The sequence below is a fragment of the Pristiophorus japonicus genome, chromosome 15 (assembly GCF_044704955.1).
Source record: "Pristiophorus japonicus isolate sPriJap1 chromosome 15, sPriJap1.hap1, whole genome shotgun sequence".
NCBI lineage: Eukaryota > Metazoa > Chordata > Chondrichthyes > Pristiophoridae > Pristiophorus > Pristiophorus japonicus.
Genome location: NC_091991.1, coordinates 66,450,113 through 66,469,695, shown reverse-complemented (window position 1 = coordinate 66,469,695; position 19,583 = coordinate 66,450,113). Strand labels below are relative to the sequence as shown.

The 19,583-nt window shown below is 44.2% G+C and overlaps 1 protein-coding gene across 3 annotated transcripts in view; it reads left to right on the top strand.

Annotated features, from left to right (window-relative positions):
• LOC139280825 (proline-rich protein 5-like) overlaps window positions 1-19,583 on the top strand; it is an 80,235-nt gene that overhangs the window by 29,381 nt on the left and 31,271 nt on the right. For all 3 annotated transcript variants that reach the window (XM_070900556.1, XM_070900557.1, XM_070900555.1), the window contains one exon: window positions 11,072-11,212. In XM_070900556.1, the coding sequence (XP_070756657.1) occupies window positions 11,072-11,212 (141 nt within the window). The remainder of the gene's footprint in view (window positions 1-11,071; window positions 11,213-19,583) is intronic.

Genomic DNA, 19,583 nt, shown 5'->3' with positions numbered 1-19,583 from the left:
AGACTTATTTCTAACTCTGTTTCATACAACTGGCTTGTTTCTCTCTGCATATTTCTTGCAGCAACTAAAGTGGACAGGTTGAGAATTCCTTTGGGATGCTAATGATGCCTCGTGTTTTGGAGGAAAAAAATAGTTCTTGAGGGAATAAGAAAGGGAGCTGTGACTATACATCACATCAAAATAGCTTGTATTTATATAGCTGTGATATACGCACCCTTTACTATCCCAAGACCTGTATTTACTGGCTCAGATAGCTTTTCTCCGACAAGTCTACGGATATTTATTATTGGAGCATCCGCTGCACGAAGGAGACTAGAGGCTGACCTGCAGAAACATGTACCGCAGATCCAGTTCTTTCCAAGGACATGAAGATTTAAAGCGACCAGATCCCACCAAGCCACCACATATGCCAAATCAATCAGTTAGCTGTCCGCAGATGCATGAAGCAAGTAATGGGCCTTACTTTGCAAGGAGTAACGTGTTTGTCGCTTAGAAAATGCATTGGGGTGTGCAATAATATAAAATGGGTGATCATGAACAATGCCTATTAATGGGAATAAAAATCGTGAGAGATTTAAACAGGCTGCCGATTCGCTATCACCTGTTTTACACTATTGCACAATGTCAAAATCTACCCGATCAACTTGACAGGGCACAGAACTTTTTCCAGATCATAGTACAGAACATCATTAGAGAACAATGATGTTATTGTACAGACTGAGCCTGACCACCACCTCCCGATAACCCTGGCGGGTCAAGTGTGACCGTCCTTGCACTGACCTCTGGCAACAAGGCGCCCACTTTTCCAGCTATCGAAGGGGTCAGGCACTGCACTGCTGGGTCACTTGCCAACGGACTCCATTGCATGCATTTTATTGTTGCGTGATAATTCCCCCCACACCCTAACCCTGGTGAAGACTGAACAATTGAAGCAATATTTGCCCCCAAATGCAATATTTACTTTTTAGTAGAATCCCATTAAATTTGAGCTGCTAGCTAGATTGTTTGCATGCTTGAGGGTGGGGGAGTAGGGAAAACCAAATAGAAGACTAGAAAGAAAGATTGCATTTAGATAGTGCCTTATCATATCTCTCTGAAATATCTCCAAGTGGTTCAAATGCAAATAATTACATTGAAGTGCAACTATTTAATTTCTATGTCTGCAAACACAGCAGTCATTCTGCATACAAGATCCCACAAAGAAATGAGTTAACAGTTGATATGTTTTTGGTGGTGCTATCTATGAAACTAAAATGGCAAGGATACAGGGAAAACTCCCTCCTCTTCAAATAGTGTCAAAGGATCTTCAAGGTTCATCTGGACAGGCCTTTGTTTATTGTCTAATCCTGAGGATCTCACTTCTGACAATGCAGCAGTCCTCCAGTATCACACTGGACTCTTGGCCTAGAATGTGTACTCTGGTCCTGTTGTACAACTTGAACTTCCAACTTTCTCTCTGAGGTGAGTGCACTCCCCATGGAACCAAGTTGGCACTGTCCGTTGACAGCAGTTGTGCACCTCTTGGCGGCCTGTTCAAAATGGTTTCATATTAATGCTCTCCACCATGAGTGAGCAGCCCAGGCAGACTGTTTGCTTCTCCGTCTCCTAGGCCTGCCTGCTTTCCCAAGCAAGCCGGAGGGGGTTAAACTCAGGACGTTGTTATTCTGAAAGTCGATTTTGTTTATTGTGTAGGTGGAGGAAATTGGGATCCCTAAGGAGGGAGCTGCCAAGTCTTAATTGCAAGATCTGCATGGGAGGGAGGATATTTCTGCTCTGAACATTGGAGTGTAGTCAGTCAGGAGAATGTTGTAAGCCCTCACTACAAATAGTTAAGATTGCAAGGAATACTGGTTAATTCTGGAATTGGATTTGTGGGGCTTAGAGTGGAGGGATAAGTTGCATGCATTTGGATTGTATTTCAGTAACTGATCAACTAGGCGGGGCATCATCAGTTTCCCCTTAGTTTTGTCGACCCACTGGGAGATACTACAGACGCAGATGTTTTATGGAAACTTGGGGTATATTTGAAGTCTCCTTTGATTGTGATGTTGTGCTTTGAGGAATGGGAGGCAAAGAGAGCCAGACTGATCCAGTGTGTTCTGAGCTTCTTGTTCTCAGAATCAATTAAGTGGGTCTAATGTAGGAGGGCCATGTCTGTGTGCTCCATGGGGAAGGAAGGCAAGTACTTTTTCTTTAAGACTGGATGATTGATGCCCTTGACTTTAATTCTGATCATCTTTGCTTATTGGTGGAAATGCATGCCATTCTAGGAGCAGATAAACGGCCCATTAAGATTTTTATTATGGCATTGTATGTGGGTATGTTCTCTGTAGCACCAACCCACTGAGGGTGAAGGGTTTTGGAGGTGGTCTTTGGGGGCTAGCACCATTTTATAAGCTGATTTTGGTTTACTCTGTTAATATATATAAATGTAAGATTTGTCATACCCTAATGAGGGGTGGGCTGTTGTGTTTGTTGTCAGTAGGGTACATTGACCTTGGGGAGAGGATAGGATGAGCAGGGTTGGGAGGAGGGGAAGGTATTGTCATCGTTTGGGTTTCCTTCCCAAAGGCTAGTTCCATATGTAAACCATGGAGTAGATTTATCGCCTGGTCGTTAATCTGGTGGAGCGATTCATCCGCCCTTTATAGAACTCTAACTCTATTGTCACTCCATTAATTTTGCCAGTACCGACCAGGCATAGTCTCCTAGGAACCAAAACCTGCACCCTTACTGCATGTCGTAAGTGGGATAGTGTAATAATGTATATTGGACCACCATATTCTCCTGTGTTCACCAGAACACAGTAAATATTACACTCCGACACATTGGCTGAAACTAATAGATTTCTTTACAAATAAGGTATTACACAGAAGCAGTGTAGCTCATAGCAAAAAATTAAAAGTATAATACTTAAAACAATAAAGATAGATCAGTCCAGAAAGCAATTTGAATACCTTTTGTAGAACATATTTCTTGTACCGTTCTATAATCTGCAGGACTCTTGGATGCAATGTTTTTGTAGTCCCTAATGCAGTATTAGATATGGGTGCCACAGTTCCATTTTGGTAACCCACAGCATCCAGATGATCCATTCTGAAGTTAGCTGAAATAAAGTTGAGCAGCTAGGTGAGGGATTTACACCAAACTGTCTTTTATGTCACAAATATTACTGTTGACGCTTTCTTCCTCACAAGCATCAATGTGACGATTTAGCCATTCGAGAATATAAATTCAACTATTCCCCCAGTCTGTATGCTTGGATACATTAATATTTCAAACAGAGATCTGCCCTTGCTTTCGTCATCTTTAATCTAATCAATTTGTGAATGTAGGCAATGGCACCAAACAATAGATGTGAGCTGACTTTCAATGAATCTGTTAATAAATCTGCCCCATCTCTTGTCAGTTGGGCATGCCCTAGGCCCTGACATTCCAAACAACTGTGTTTCTTTAATCTGGTACTTCTGGAACTTAGCCACTATTGAATGTAGTTAATTCAATTTATAGGCCAAAAGATAGATGCGTACTGGGTATTCTTAGTAATCAGATCTGCTGGGCTTTGATCTGAAGCTTGAAAGCAGTGTCTGTGTAAGGATCCTGGCATGTCTAAATTTGCGGATGACCCCAAATTGGCGGGGGTGGGGGGGGGGCGGGGAAGAGAGGAAGGAGATAGTCAATACTGAGGAAGACTGCAACAAATTACAGGAGGACATTAATGAACTTTAAAAATTGGCTCTGTCTTTACTAAGGAAGACACAAATAACCTCCTGAAAATACTAGGGGACCAAGGGTCTAGCGCGAAGGAGGAACTGAGGGAAATCCTTATTAGTCAGAAAATGGTGTTGGGGAAATTGATGAGATTGAAGGCTGATAAGTCCCAAGGGCCTGATAGTCTGCATCCCAGAGTAATTAAGGAAGTGGCCCTCGAAATAGTAGATGCATTGGTGATCATTTTCCAACATTCCATGGACTCTGGATCAGTTCCTATGGGTTGGAGGGTAGCTAATGTAACCCCACTTTTTTTAAAAAGGAGGGAGAGAGAAAACAGGGAATTATAGACTGGTTAGCCTGACATCGGGTAGTGGGGAAAATGTTGGAATCAATTATTAAAGATGTAATAGTAGTGCATTTGGAAAGCAGTGGCCCGATTGGTCCAAGTCAGCATGGATTTATGAAAGGGAAATTATGCTTGACAAATCTTCTAGAATTTTTTGAGGATGGAACTAGTAGAGTGGATAAGGGAGAACCAGTGGATGTGGTGTATTTGGACTTTCAAAAGGTTTTTGACAAGGTTCCCACACAAGAGATTAGTGTGCAAAATTAAGGCACATGGGATTGGGGGTAATGTATTGACATGGATAGAGAACTGGTTGGCAGACAGGAAGCAAAGAGTGGGAATAAATGGACTCTTTTCAGAATGGTAGGCAATGGGGTACCGCAAGGTTCAGTGCTGGGACCCCAGCTATTTACAATATATATTAATGATTTAGACGAAGGAATTGAATGTAATATCTCCAAGTTTGCAGATTACACTAAACTAGGTGGCAGTGTGAGCTGTGAGGAGGATGCTAAGAGGCTGCAGGGTGACTTGGACAGGTTAGGTGAGTGGGCAAATGCGTGGCAGGTGCAATATAATGTGGATAAGTGTGAGGTTATCCACTTTGGTGGCAAAAACAGGAAGGTAGATTATAATCTGAATGGTGACAGATTAGGAAAAGGGGAGGTGCAACGAGACCTGGGTGCCATGGTACATGAGTCATTGAAAGTAGGCATGCAAGTACAGCAGGCAGTAAAGAAAGCAAATGGCATGCTTGCCTTCATAGCTAGGGGTTTTGAGTATAGGAGCAGGGAGGTCATGCTGCAGTTGTACAGGGCCTTGGTGACACAACCCCTTGAGTATTTTGTGCAGTTTTGGTCTCCTAATCTGAGAAAGGACATTCTTGCTATTGAGGGAGTGTAGCAAAGGTTCAGCAGACTGATTCCCGGAATGGCAGGACTGACATATGAAGAAAGACTGGATCGACTAGGCTTATATTCACTGGAATTTAGAAGAACGAGAGGGGATCTCATCGAAGCCTATAAAATTCTGACGGGATTGGACAGGTTAGATGCAGGAGGAATGTTCCTGATGTTGGGGAAGTCCAGAACCAGGGGTCACAGTCTAAGTGTTGTCTGTAATGCATGTATGAATGACTCCACAGGGCAATGTGTTGTACTCAAACTGTAGTGACCTTGGTCCTTTATTCGTAACTCCAGAGTGAGGCACAAGCATAGTGTGCAGCCTTTTATACTGGGCCCTGCACCCCTATGCAGGTCTCCTGCTGCAGTGCCCTCTGGTGGACAGCCTCTGCCACAGGGGCAAGAAACCCCGGTCTCCATCAGTTGCACCCTCTAGTGGTACCAGCATAGTATATCCACAGTGTAAACCTTATTGATAGCACATCAGGTAACAAGTCTCCATCTTATGCAACTATACAGTGACTACACAGAGAGTATATCTATAGTCTGCATATATAACACTAAGGATAAGGGGTAAGCCATATAGGACTGAGATGAGGAGACCCTTTTTCATCCAGAGAATTGTGAACCTATGGAATTCTCTACCACAAAGTTGTTGATTCCAGTTCATTGGACATATTCAAAAGGGAGTTAGATGTGGTCCTAACGGCTAAAGGGATCAGGGGGTATGGAGAGAATGGAGGAGTGGAGTACTGAAGTTGCATGATCATATTCCTGCACCTATTTTCTATGTTTCTATAATTGGCAAATGACGTTCAAAAGAGAAAGTTTTGCTTGGCCAACCTCATTGAATTTTTTGAAGAGGCAACAGAGAGTAGACAATGGTAATGCAGTAGATGTAATTTATCTAGATTTTCAAAAGGTCTTCGTTAAGATACCCCATAATAGACTGATGAACAAGGTCAGAGAATGCGGAGTCGGGGACAAGTAGAATGGATAACTAGCTGGCTTCAAGACAGAAAGCAGAGAGTAGGGTTAAAAGGTAGCTATTCACAGTGGCAGAAGGTGGGTAGTGGTCCACAAGGATCAGTTGTTCACAATTTATATTAACAATTTAGACTTTGGAATCAGAAACACAATTTCTAAATTTGCGGATGACAACAACAACTTGTATTTAAATAGCACCTTTAATGTAGTAAAACATTGCAAGGCACTTCACAGGAGTGTTTATAAGATGCAAATTTGAAACCGAGCCACATAAGAAGAAATTACGGCAGATGACCAAAAGCTTGGTCAAGGAGGTAGGTTTAAGGAGCATTTTATAGGAGGAAAGAAAGTTAGTGAGGTGGCGAGGTTTAGGGAGGGAGTTCCAAGTTTGGGGCCTAGACGGGGGGGGGGGGGGTGGGGGCGGGTCGGTGGTTGGGAGGCTGAAGGAGATTGCAGAGATGGGGAGGGGCGAGGCCATCGAGGGTTTTGAAAACCAGGATGAGAATTTTGAAATCGAGGCATTGCTTAACCGGGAGCCAATGTAGGTCAGCGAGCACAGGGGTCATGGGTGAACAGGACTCGTTGCGAGTTAGGACATGGGCCGCCGAGTTTTGGATGATCCCTCAAATTTATGTTGGATAGAATGTGGGACGCCAGCCAAGAGTGCGTTGGAGTAGTCGAGTCTAGAGGTAACAAAGGCATGGATGAGGGTTTCAGTAGCAGATGAGCTGAGGCAGGGGCAGAGATGGGCAATGTTACGGAGGTGGAAATAGGCGGTTTTAGTTATGTCACGGATATGTGGTCGGAAGCTCATTTCAGTGTCAAATAAGACACCAAGGTTGCGAACAGTCTGGTTCAGCCTCCGACAGATGCTAGGGAGAGGGATGAAATTGGTGGCTGGGGAACGGAGTTTGTGGAGGGGATAAAAAACAATGGCTTCGGTCTTCCTAATTAGAGAACATTTCTGCTCATCCAGTACTGAATGTCAGACAAGCAGTCTGACAATTGAGACCGTGGAGGGGTCGAGAGAAGTGGTGGTGAGGTAGAGCTGGGTGTTGTCAGTGTAGATGTGGAAACTGACGCCATGTTTTCGCATGATTTTGCCAATGGGTAACATTTGGATGAGAAATAGGAGGGCCAAGGGTAGATCCTTGGGGTACACCAGATGTAACGATGCGCGAGTGGGAAGAGAAGCCAATGCAGGTGATTTTCTGGCTATGATTAGATAGATAAGAATGGAACCAGGCGAGTGCAGTCCCACCCAGCTGGATGATGGTGGAGAGACGTTGGAGGAGGATGGATTGGTCAACTGTGTCAAAGGCTGCAGACAGTTTGAGAAGGACAAGGAGGGATAGTTTACCTTTGTCACAGTCACAAAGGATGCCATTTGTGACTTTGAGCGCCGTTTTGGTGGCAGGGGTAGAAACCGAATTAAAGGGATTCAAGCATGGAGTTCCAGGAAAGATGGGCACGGATTTGGGAGGCGACAACACGTTCAAGGACTTTGGGGAGGAAAGGAAGGTTGAAGATGGGGCGGTAGTTTGCAAACACAGTGGGGTCAAGGGTTGGATTTTTGAGGGAAGGATTAATGACGACAGATTTGCAGGAGAAGGGGACAGTACCTGAGGAGAGAGAACTGTTAACAATGTCAGTTAACATGGGAGCCAGAAAAGGAAGTTGGGTGGTCAGCAGTTTAATAGGAATAGGGTCAAGGGAGCAGGAAGTGAGTCTCATCGACTCATCAAGATGAGAGTGGAGAGGTCAAGAGGGGAGATCAGAGAGAAACTGGAGAGAGATGCGAGTTCAGGGCTAGGGCAGGAAGTTGGGCTAGGAGAAGGAAGGGAAGTGGCAGAGGCAGCTTATCGGATGGTCTCAATCTTTGAGACAAAGAAGTTCATGAACTTCTCGCACTTGTTGTTGGAGGATGGCATCAAATTGAGGGGGGGGGGTGTGGGAGGGGATAGTCAATACTGAGGAGGACTGCAACAAATTACAGGAGGGCGTTAATAAACTTGCAGAATGGGCATATAATTGTCAAATGAAGTTCAACACAGAAAAATGTGAATTATTACATTGTGGTAGGAAAAATAGGGAGGTCACTTATTACTTAGAGGGTGCAAGTCTCGGTGGGATACAGAAACAAAGGGATCTCTGAGTACAAATACATAAATCACAAAGTTGCGATGCAGGTTAGCAAGGCCATAAAAAAGCAAACCAAGCACTAGGGTTTATTTCTAGGTGAATAAAATTGAAAAGTAGGGAAGTTATGCTGAACCTGTATCGAACCTTAGTTAGACCACGCTTTTGAGTGTTGCGTACAGTTCTGGTCGCTATATTATAAAAAGGATATAGATGCACAGGAGAGGGTGCAGAGAAGATTTACAAGGACGAAACCAGAAATGCGAGGGTATACAAATCAGGAAAGGATGAACAGGCTGGGTCTCTTTTCTCTTGAAGAAAGAAGGCTGAGGGGAGACCTATTAGAGGTCTTTAAAATTATGAAAGGTTTTAATAGCGTGGATATAGAGAGAATATTTTCACTTGTGAGGAAGAGCATAACTAGAGGCCATCAATATTAGATGGTCACCAAGAAATCCAATAGGAAATTCAAAAGAAACTTCTTTACTCAGAGTGGTGAGAATGTGGAACTCGCTACCACAGGGAGTGGTTGAAGCGAATAGTATTGGTACATTTAAGTGGAGGCTAGACAAGAATATGAGGGAGAAGGGAATTGAGGGTTTTGCTGATTGTTAGATGAGGAACAGTGCAGCACTCCTTCAGCACTGCACTGGAGTGTCAGCCTAGGTTTTTTTATGTGCTCAACTTCCAGGAGTGGGACTTGAACCCACAACCTCTGACTCAGATGAGTGTGCTACCTACCCACTGAGCCGCAGCTGATACTTAGTAGTTAAAGTGTTAAAAATCTGAATCCCGACCTAGACCCACTTCCGGTATTTGACGGGGCGGGAAGCCAATCCACAGCCAGCAGACAGGTTGTCTATTTTAATATTGCATTGAGGCTGGAAGCCTCTGCTTTAACCTTCATTTTTAATTTAACTTTAGCTGGTCGGGTTTTGCACGCTTCATGAAACCTAGCAGCTAATGCAAGGCGAGGACTGTTGGATCCAAGAGATGCCTTCACACTTATCTCCTGGATCCAGGATCCTCCCCCCCCGCCCCTCTGCGATCAGAGACTTCCCCACGAGGCCTCCAATTCCGGCCCTCCCCTTGCTGCTCCCAGCCCCCGATCCCTTCAGTCCCCCACCTGTGGCCGGCCCATGATCACGATCTCCTGGAGACGCCCCAATCCTCTGCTCCATCGGCAGGCCAATGATTGTGATCTTCTTGGGACAGCTGGCAACCCCCCTCCACCTGGTGTGCTGGTTTTGGTCAATACACTCTACTCCGGCTGGCCCGCACGATCCCTCCCTCCCTCCCTTCCTTCTCTCTGCGGCCTAGTGCTGCAGGCCTACCCACCCGGAGCCTGCCAGCTCTCAATCTGACTGGCTGCGGGTTGAAAACAGAGGCTTCGCATGCAGATCAGGCCCTGCCGCTAAATTTGCATTTCCCAACCGCTTCGGACCCCTGCCCCCACCCCCCCAATTAAAGTTCAGCCCAGGGAGTGAGAAAGGATCTTCGTCCTCTACAATGGGGCTTGCTGGGAAATTTGGAGGGAGCTAACGAGGGGTCAAGCCTGAGCCCGTGTTCTACTGTTGAGGCTGCTCTGCCTATATTCTAGCTGTGCTAGAAATAGCCCAACTCTCCGCCCGCGGAGGCCCTTTACTTTCAGATGCATGCGATTTGACGAGGATTCTTGACCGATCACAAGTTCCGGGTTTCAGTGCATGCGCAGTGCATGCCTAAACCGGAAATTGCGGGGCCCCTATAGGCGTGTGTGCACCTTGTACGCACCAGTAGGGGCTGCAAATTCAGGGCCTGTGTGTTTTTTAAAACTAATACTTGAACATTACAGTATATTCTTCTGCTGTTACTTCAATTACTCATTAAATTTGTACTTGGTACACCATGGGAAAATCACATGGAAACCAACACCCTTCCTTTATGCTTATACCATTGTTCTGATGCTTTTAGTTTATCATCTCAGATTGTTCCCACCACCAGTGACCAGCCTGCAACCACCCCAATACTTGACCTGCTGTTATATACACGCTTTGGAGGGGCAAAATCTATAATGGCATTGCAGGGTGCTTACACCGTGCAAACGGCCATTTTGTGGACATTTCACACATCCACCATGGCTGAAATGGTTGTTACAACACTGTTGCATATTAATTAATAATAAGCTGGAATTGTCATCTTTAATTAAACTCGGCAATACTCACTGGGAGAAGATGTTAGATGTCACCACTGGGTGGTAAACTCAGCAGATCAGCTGACCTGCAATACACCCTGATGGATTTTCCTTTCCATTGACTTTGGGCAGGGGGTACAATATGGGCCCGAGTTTACCTTCTGACCATAAAAATTAACATCGATCCCATTATGTTAGAAAGCCTCTGAGTTGTGCAGCGTGACAGATGTGTTGTAGAGTGTAACTGATTTGTATGTCTGGAAGATTTTAATCTGAGATGGGCAGCCTGGAGCTCAAAAGAAATCGTTGTATATGTGAGTTGCATCGTTCCCCTTGGCATGTTTGATGAAGTAAGTATCACCTGTAGTATGGATTTGGTGATATGGTTGCACAGCTGTTTGAACCATATCATAGTCACATGTGTTTGCGATCTAGTGCTTAGCCAACAGATTTGTTGCTGATTTTCATATAACCATGTAAGTACTTGTTTGAGTACTGTACGGAGACGTATATGTGTCCAGGAAGTAGTACATCACATAATCACTCGTGTTTTACTCTTGCATGATATATGATATGCTTTGTATGCTTAAAGGTTGAGAAGACATCCTAAACTGGGAGGGGGTACTGGGTGGGTGTGGTGCAATGCTTGATTTCACTGCATTGTGCAGTGCAAGGGTCTGGAATAAATCTTGGCTAAGGTCTGTACAAAAATGCTCATTGTGCTCCAATAAACCTAGCCCTTATTTTTTTGTAATCCCAAATTCCTTCTAATTGTTGTTCCTTTGTTTCTGTTAATCATTGATCTCGCAGGGCAAGGAATCCACGGTTCGGCAGATAGCTCTGCTGCATTTCAGGAATGTGATCACGCTAAATGTGAAACTAGAAGACGCTCTGTCCCGCCCACGTGCAAGGGTCCCACCTTCAATCATTCAGATGCTGCTTATATTGCAGGTAGGCTGGAACGCTGTCTTTTAACTAGATGGAAGGGGGAGCTATCGTGAGAGTCTTTACTCTTCTCTCTCTTTGACCTTTTGCACACTAACATGTGGTTCAAATTGTCTCATACGATCTCCTTTTTAACTACGGATGTGGTTAAACCGGAGCGATGTAGAGTTTAACATTTATACAGTCAGTACACGGAATGGTTTCAATTAAAAACAAACCCAAGGCTATTAACAATTTGAACCAGCGTTAATTTTGTAAAACATTGCATATTATTTACACGAGCTTCCCAGTAAACATGCTCCAATTTAGTTTTTAACATTTAATGCTCAATTGAAAATCTCTGGCTCAGTGCAATGGCCTCGTTGCATCTACTCTAATTAGAACACCAAGGTGACTGAAATATTAAATCAGCACTGTGCCCCAAACCTGTTGCAATGTAGTTTGATTGTGGTGATTAATGCTGCCTTTGAATCAAATACAGCCCAGTATGCCTGTCTATAGCATTACATTAATTTCTCTGTTTTGAATTAATTAAACCAGGAGAATAAAATGCTCTAGACCAATGACCCAGCTGAGATTTAGCATCTCATTTATTGAGACAATTGAGTTTTAATGACCAGCCAGTCAAATTGGGATGTGTACTAGTATATGATGGGGCACTGGAACACCGGCTGGGATACCTTCTCCCATCATTGTAGATGTAGTTAAAAAGGAGAAATGCTGCAGATGCTGGGAATCTAAAACAAAGTGCTGGAAACACTGTGTGCCTTGAGCATCTGTGGGGACCAGTTGACATTTCAAATGTGGTCACTTTATCAGAACGGGAAGGTATCCCAGATCAATAGCGTTTAAAAAGGAACAAAACAAAAGAACGAGGAATACCACGTGCGCACAGATACGAGAAGGTGTTTGCTTACTGAGTGTGCAGGTGAGCTTCCAGTTGTTAGGGTGGCTGTTTTTTTAAAGAATGAGTGTCTCTGTCAGTACTTAATTTCTTTTTATAAAAAAAAGACGAACAAAGAATTATGTTTGACAGAAAAAGATGACTATTTTTCAATATTGACTACGGCTGACATTCTGGGAAGCTATGCGGAGTGTGGGAACAGAATGAGCATGTTCAGTTGGAATCCCGAAGTATGTTGGGTCAATGATTGTCTGGTGACATCAGTTAACCTTTCACTCTATAAACCAGGGACATGGTTTAAGTAAAACCTTAACACGTTGACAGGACTATATAATAATCTGAAAGTCCTAATTTTATAGGTCTGTACACTTGAGTAGATTATAATTGCTGTATTTCTTTTGATGTCTTTTACGCTCGTCTAGGGAGAAGGGATATAAGCACTAGAGAATGGAAAACGTTTTCCCCATATTAGATACATCTTGTCACACCAAGTTTTCAGGTCAGGTACAGCACAGTCAAATGCAGAGTGGTGATTCTTCTGCTCTGCTCCAGCATTGTATGTTGGCCTTGAACCCAGAAGAGCACCCTACTGTATCAGTGTGACAATTCTATTTTTCTTTTAAATCTCTGAAATGAGATTTCCAAATTAGAAGTCGTTTTACATTGCAGACCCTCACCTACTGGGAACTGCCAAAACTCATTTCACATTCGATCCTTACACCTATCAGTGAAGGTTGATTTTCATCTCCTCAGTCTGGGTTGGATTTGATCCAGTCCCATAGATGAAAGGGCTGGGTACTTAATCCAGTTACCAATTAGTCTCTCACTACTTTTAGAAAAAATTCAGTGCATGTAACTACCCCTGAATGTGGGTACAATAAATATTTCTCTAATGGAATATTCTCAGCAGTCCTTCTGTTCTGCATGCATGGTTAAAAGCTGTTGCAGCACACCGGCTCTCCTAGTTTCAGTAACCACTTCGAGAGCAGCGCAAATAGATCCTGCATACTCATTCTGATTGATCACATTCCCAAGCACTTGAGTGAATGTAAGCTATACACAAAGTGTAGTAGTGCTGTGCATTTAATCTTTGAAAGGCTGATAGGTTTAATTTATTTTATGGATGGCTTTTGAAAAGAACAAACAAATCTCCTACCCCTTGAAATGATGAAGGCCATTTGCTCCTTTTCTGAGTCTGTTACACAGTCGCATGGATCTATATTTTCCAGTTTGGATATAGGACGTCAACCTCTTTGTTAAAAAGATCGACAACATCCATCCAACGGCAGCATCTGTAAATAGAGGATGTTCCAATCAAAGTTAAGAACATAAGAAATAGGAGCAGGAGTGGGCCATACGGCCCCTCGAGCCCGCTCCGCCATTTAATACGATCATGGCTGATCTAATCATGGACTCGGGTCCACTTTCCTGCCCGCTCCCCATAACCCCTTATTCCCTTTTCGGTTAAGAAACCGTCTATCTCTGTCTTAAATTTATTCAGTGACCCAGCTTCCACAGCTCTCTGAGGCAGCGAATTCCACAGATTTACAAGCCTCTGAAAGAAGAAAATCCTCCTCATAGTTTTAAATGGGCGGCTCCTTATTCTAAGATTATGCCCTCTAGTTCTAGTCTCCCCTATCAGTGGAAACATCCTCACTACAGCCACCTTGTCAAGCCCCTTCATAATTTTATACGTTTCAATAAGATCACCTCTCATTCTTCTGAATTCCAATGAGTAGAGGCCCAACCTACTCGACCTTTCCTCATAAGTCAACCCTCTCATCTCCGGAATAAACCTAGTGAACCTTCTCTGAACTGCCTGCAAAGCAAGTATATCCTTTCGTAAATATGGAAACCAAAATTGCACGCAGTGTTCCAGGTGTGGCCTCACCAATACCCTGTATAACTGTAGCAAGACTTCCCTGCTTTTATACTCCATCCCCTTTGCAATAAAGGCCAAGATTCCATTGGCCTTCCTGATCACTTGCTGTACCTGCATACTAACCTTTTGTGTTTCATGTACCAGGACCCCCAGGTCCCGCTGTACTGCAGCACTTTGCAATTTTTTTCTCCATTTAAATAATAACTTGCTCTTCGATTTTTTTTTTCTGCCAAAGTGCATGACCTCACACTTTCTAACATTATACTCCATCTGCCAAATTTTTGCCCACTCATTTAGCCTGTCTGTCCTTTTGCACATTGCTTTTCCTCCCATCTTTGTATCATCAGCAAACTTGACTACGTTACACTCGGTACCTTCATCCAAGTCGTTAATATCGACACCCAAAATATCACATCCTGTCTTTTCTCTTTAAAGATGCCAACTAGCCTGCTGAGAATTTCTATATTTCAGATTTCCAGGGCGTCTAGACTTGGTTTCACTTTTTAATATAATATTGGCTTTATATCAGGGTATCTATCCACTGTGCATGTTTTTAATTTCAAGTCTCCACAGTGCGTACTGCTATGCTCTTAGAAGAGAGATCAATGCCCACAGTAATAATGTTCTCGCTGGCTTAAAGCCATCATTATGGTTGAAAATGAAACCGCTTGGCAAACAGATAGCAGGTCAAGGAGGAGGCCCAACAGGACCATGCTAAGGTCAAATGATCTTTGAAGAGGCAGACATGCTATCAATGTCTGATTGGAGGGAGCAAAGTATCATTCCCTGAATGTAAAAGATGCCGTGGCACTATTTCAAAGAAGAACAGGGATGTTCTCCCCAGTGTTCGGGCCAATATTTATCCCTCAACCAACATCACCAGGACAGATTCTCTGGTCATTAACACATTGCTGTTTAAGGGACCTTACTCTGCACAAATTGGCTGCCGCATTTACTACATTACAACAGTGACTGCGCTTGAAAAGTACGTCATTGGCTGTAAATTGCTTTAGGATGTCCTGAGGTCGTGAAAGCCACTATATAAATGCAAGTTATTTTTTTTTTTAATTCTATCAAGGAAAAATTATAATGTTACCAGTTTAGCCCAAGAAAATGGGATGAGTCACGCCCAAATTAAAGCTCACATAGTGAGGAAACACCGAGCTTTGCTTCAGATGGATATTCATTCAGGAAAAAAATCGGTTGAATACAGCGGTTGCAAGTTTAAAGATTCAGTGGGTGAAATTGCCCCTATTTATAACCCCATTAGAGCCTCCCGGGGGTGCTAATGGGGTGCAACAAGGTTTTGCCCGGAGGATAGGGTCAATAGCGTCTCCATGGAAATTGCATAGGAGGTTTGGGGAGCGTTGTGCCATTAACGCCGTGCCCTGTGATTTACGCCCCGGGCTGGCACACGCACACCGATGACGTCATCGGCGTGCACGCTGACCCCTTTGCGCCCTGCAGGTGGCGAAGATGGCACTGGCCGATATAACCGGCAGCTCTGCGGGCCGCAAAGCTGGCAGATATCCGCCGCCAGGGCGCCATATATTTTTGTCGGCCAACTCTTCTGTCGGCCCAACAATGGCGGCCCTCAACCGGGCTGCCATCCTTGGAGCCCGGCACTCCGTTATGGGTGCCACGCTGTTGACTGAGGACATCCCTGGTGGCCCAGTGGAGGTCACTTAAGGGACTGCAGAGCACGTAGTAGCCCTCCCCTTTAATTGAAGGGGAGGGGCGTTCTGCCCCATCAGTGCTGTGCGGAGCATCCACGTAGCGCTGCCATTGCCGGTGGGGCTCCGGAGCGTGGCGCTTGACCTGCTCAGTCTATTAATCAGGCTGCTGTGGGTGGGAAAACGACAGGAAAAAATTAAAAGATATCCTGCAGTTTTAGGACATTCGGGAAACCCATACTTCCGGGTTTGCCGTTCCTAACTTCACCCCCCACACGGAACGTGGCCCGATCGGGACCCATGTTTTTAAAATACTTCTGTTCCAGTCTCATAAAAGGCGTTTGACCTTTTGTAGTATTCACATGGTGATTAAATTCTGTATTTTGGATTCATGTTTGCCTCCTAGTGTGGATTTGTGTACACCAGCCTTCTACCATGTAAAAGGGGCATAATCCTGACTTCTTGTACGTGAGACCACTATCATAGAAAACATAGAAACATAGAAAATAGGTGCAGGAGCAGGCCATTCAGCCCTTCTAGCCTGCACCGCCATTCAATGAGTTCATGGCTGAACATGAAACTACAGTACCCCCTTCCTGCTTTCTCGCCATAACCCTTGATCCCCGAGTAGTAAGGACTTCATCTAACTCCCTTTTGAATATATTTAGTGAATTGGCCTCAACTACTTTCTGTGGTAGAGAATTCCACAGGTTCACCACTCTCTGGGTGAAGAAGTTTCTCCTCATCTCAGTCCTAAATGGCTTACCCCTTATCCTCAGACTGTGACCCCTGGTTCTGGACTTCCCCAACATTGGGAACATTCTTCCTGCATCTAACCTGTCTAAACCCGTCAGAATTTTAAACGTTTCTATGAGGTCCCCTCTCATTCTTCTGAACTCCAGTGAATACAAGCCCAGTTGATCCAGTCTTTCTTGATAGGTCAGTCCCGCCATCCCGGGAATCAGTCTGGTGAATCTTCGCTGCACTCCCTCAATAGCAAGAATGTCCTTCCTCAAGTTAGGAGACCAAAACTGTACACAATACTCCAGGTGTGGCCTCACCAAGGCCCTGTACAACTGTAGCAACACCTCCCTGCCCCTGTATTCAAATCCCCTCGCTATGAAGGCCAACATGCCATTTGCTTTCTTAACCGCCTGCTGTACCTGCATGCTAACCTTCAATGACTGATGTACCATGACACCCAGGTCTCGTTGCACCTTCCCTTTTCCTAATCTGTCACCATTCAGATAATAGTCTGTCTCTCTGTTTTTACCACCAAAGTGGATAACCTCACATTTATCCACATTATACTTCATCTGCCATGCATTTGCCCACTCACCTAACCTATCCAAGTCACTCTGCAGCCTAATAGCATCCTCCTCGCAGCTCACACTGCCACCCAACTTAGTGTCATCCGCAAATTTGGAGATACTGCATTTAATCCCCTCGTCTAAATCATTAATGTACAATGTAAACAGCTGGGGCCCCAGCACAGAACCTTGCGGCACCCCACTAGTCACTGCCTGCCATTCTGAAAAGTACCCGTTTACTCCTACTCTTTGCTTCCTGTCTAACAACCAGTTCTCAATCCACGTCAGCACACTACCCCCAATCCCATGTGCTTTAAATTTGCACATTAATCTCTTGTGTGGGACCTTGTCGAAAGCCTTCTGAAAGTCCAAATATACCACATCAACTGGTTCTCCTTTGTCCACTTTACTGGAAACATCCTCAAAAAATTCCTCAAAAAATTCAAATCAAATCAGTCAAATATCCATTCACAGTTTATCCTGCTCTGAGTCACTTGGGACTGTGTTACTCATAGAGTAAAATACATAGTCCATTGGTGTGTTCTGTGAATCATTGTTAAGTTATTCAGCTCTGCAGAAGACTTTACAGTGAATTCCTAAGCTCGCCTCACTCCAGCACCTTGCCCGAGTGGTGGTGGTTCATTGTGAGCCCAGACCATGATCAGCATCATTGCGGGGGGGTGGATTGATCCCTCCTCCTCCTGATTCTGTTCATATACACATGTACACTTTCCAGCTAAGGTCATTGAATTTCACTAGACGTGGGACCTGCCTGAGCTGCATGGTGTCATTCCACACTGGGTGATGCATTTACCAACGCCTTTGCATTTGTTCGAAAAGCCCACACCTAATCCATCAGGCACTATGCTTTTTATAATTATATGGGCTGCTCTGTTGGCCTTCACATGTTCTGTGGCTGAAGCTTCGCCCAGCCAGCTCAACTCACCCAGTTAGTGTTGAATGATTTATGTTTGCAGTTAAGATACTCATCCAAGACACAGGAACCATAACACTCAAGAAACCCTGATCTATGTACAATTTGGTCGAATACTAAAAATGTCGTCTTTATATATGAATTGTATGCATGGTGCTTTTGAAACATCTTATGCTCTTCTCTCCGATTTAAAATTATGGGTGGGATTGAAGGAGTGGGTAGAACATGTTCAAACAGAAGATGATAAGATGCCCTTTTATAAACACAGTTTTTGTTCCTTGTATCCTGAGAGAGCATCATTTTGTGCATGAATGGAACTTTCCACTCTTGCTGCAGGTGTGTGTTCTTTGTTGCTGAAAACGGAATAGAATTCATGAGTAGTGGAGAAGGAAACTGTTGTTAAGGTCACCTTTAAAACACTGGCAGTCCCTCATTATTTATTAATAGCTTCCATCAATGTGAGGGCTGTTCTTGCTTGCCTGAGCTTGTCTTCCTTCATCTCAGCAGGAAATTCCCATTGACATTTTTAAGCTGAGTTTGAGCAAGTCTGCAAATTGGGTCAGAGCCCAGTGGAGCTGTCAGCTGCTCGGTGCAGGCTGGAAAGAGGCCGGAACGCAGCAGTTTCAGTCCGTTTCATCAGACTTCTGTAGCTGAAGCCTCCCTCCCTCCTACCCCAGCTACCCTAACTCACTTGTTGGTGTTTACTGTAAATGTACATTGAGCCTCAAATGCAATATTGACACTGGCTGTTTTGTTACGTTTCCACAGGAGCAGATTTTAGTCTGTTGTGAGGGATTTTTAAACATTTTTATGAGCCCTTTTTGAGTAGCTCCAAAACAAGAGGATATTCCGTGAAACTTTCATTTGGAAGAAAGTGCCACAGAGGAGGGACGGACTAAATACGAGCGGGTGGTAAGGGGGAGATTTGGAGGAAGAGGTACAGTGGGGTGGTCCCTGATGCCTCCTGGCACCAGCATCCACCTGAGATCAGGCGTACTCTCACCCTTTTTGCTGAGAATTGTCAAGGCACGAGGATAAAGAAGATTAAAAAAATCACAAAGGAACGAGGGAAATCACCCCTTTTTTTTTAAAAAAAAAAGCAACAAAAAGTGATCCCAAATGCAACAGGAATGAAATATTGAGAAAGATCACAGAAACTCAAGCTGTAGAGAGAATAACATTAAGAGGGATGGCATGGATAATGTGAACAGAGCAATACATCGACGTAAATCAGGCTAGTGAGACAAAATCTGGTACATGTAGATGCTTTTGATGGCTAATTGTGCATTTGAAACACATCAAAAATAATAATGCTGGCCAACATTATCTGCAGACATGGGGTCAGCTTCCAATTGTACACTGATGGGACCCAGCTCTATCTCCAGCACCTATCTCAACCCCTCCACTTCCTTTGCGCTGTTAGACTGTTTGTCCAACATTCAGCTTTGGATGAACTGCAGTTTCCTCCAGTTAAATATTAGGAAGACCAAAGCCATTGTCTTTGATCTCTGCTACGTATCCTCGCAACTGATTCCATCCCCCTGCCTGACCATTATCTCTGATTAAAACAGACTGATTGCAACCTTGAAATCTTATTCGACCCAAGCTGAGCTTCCAACCTCCTATCCTCCAACACTAAAAACACCAACTTCCAGCGATGTAATACAAAAACAA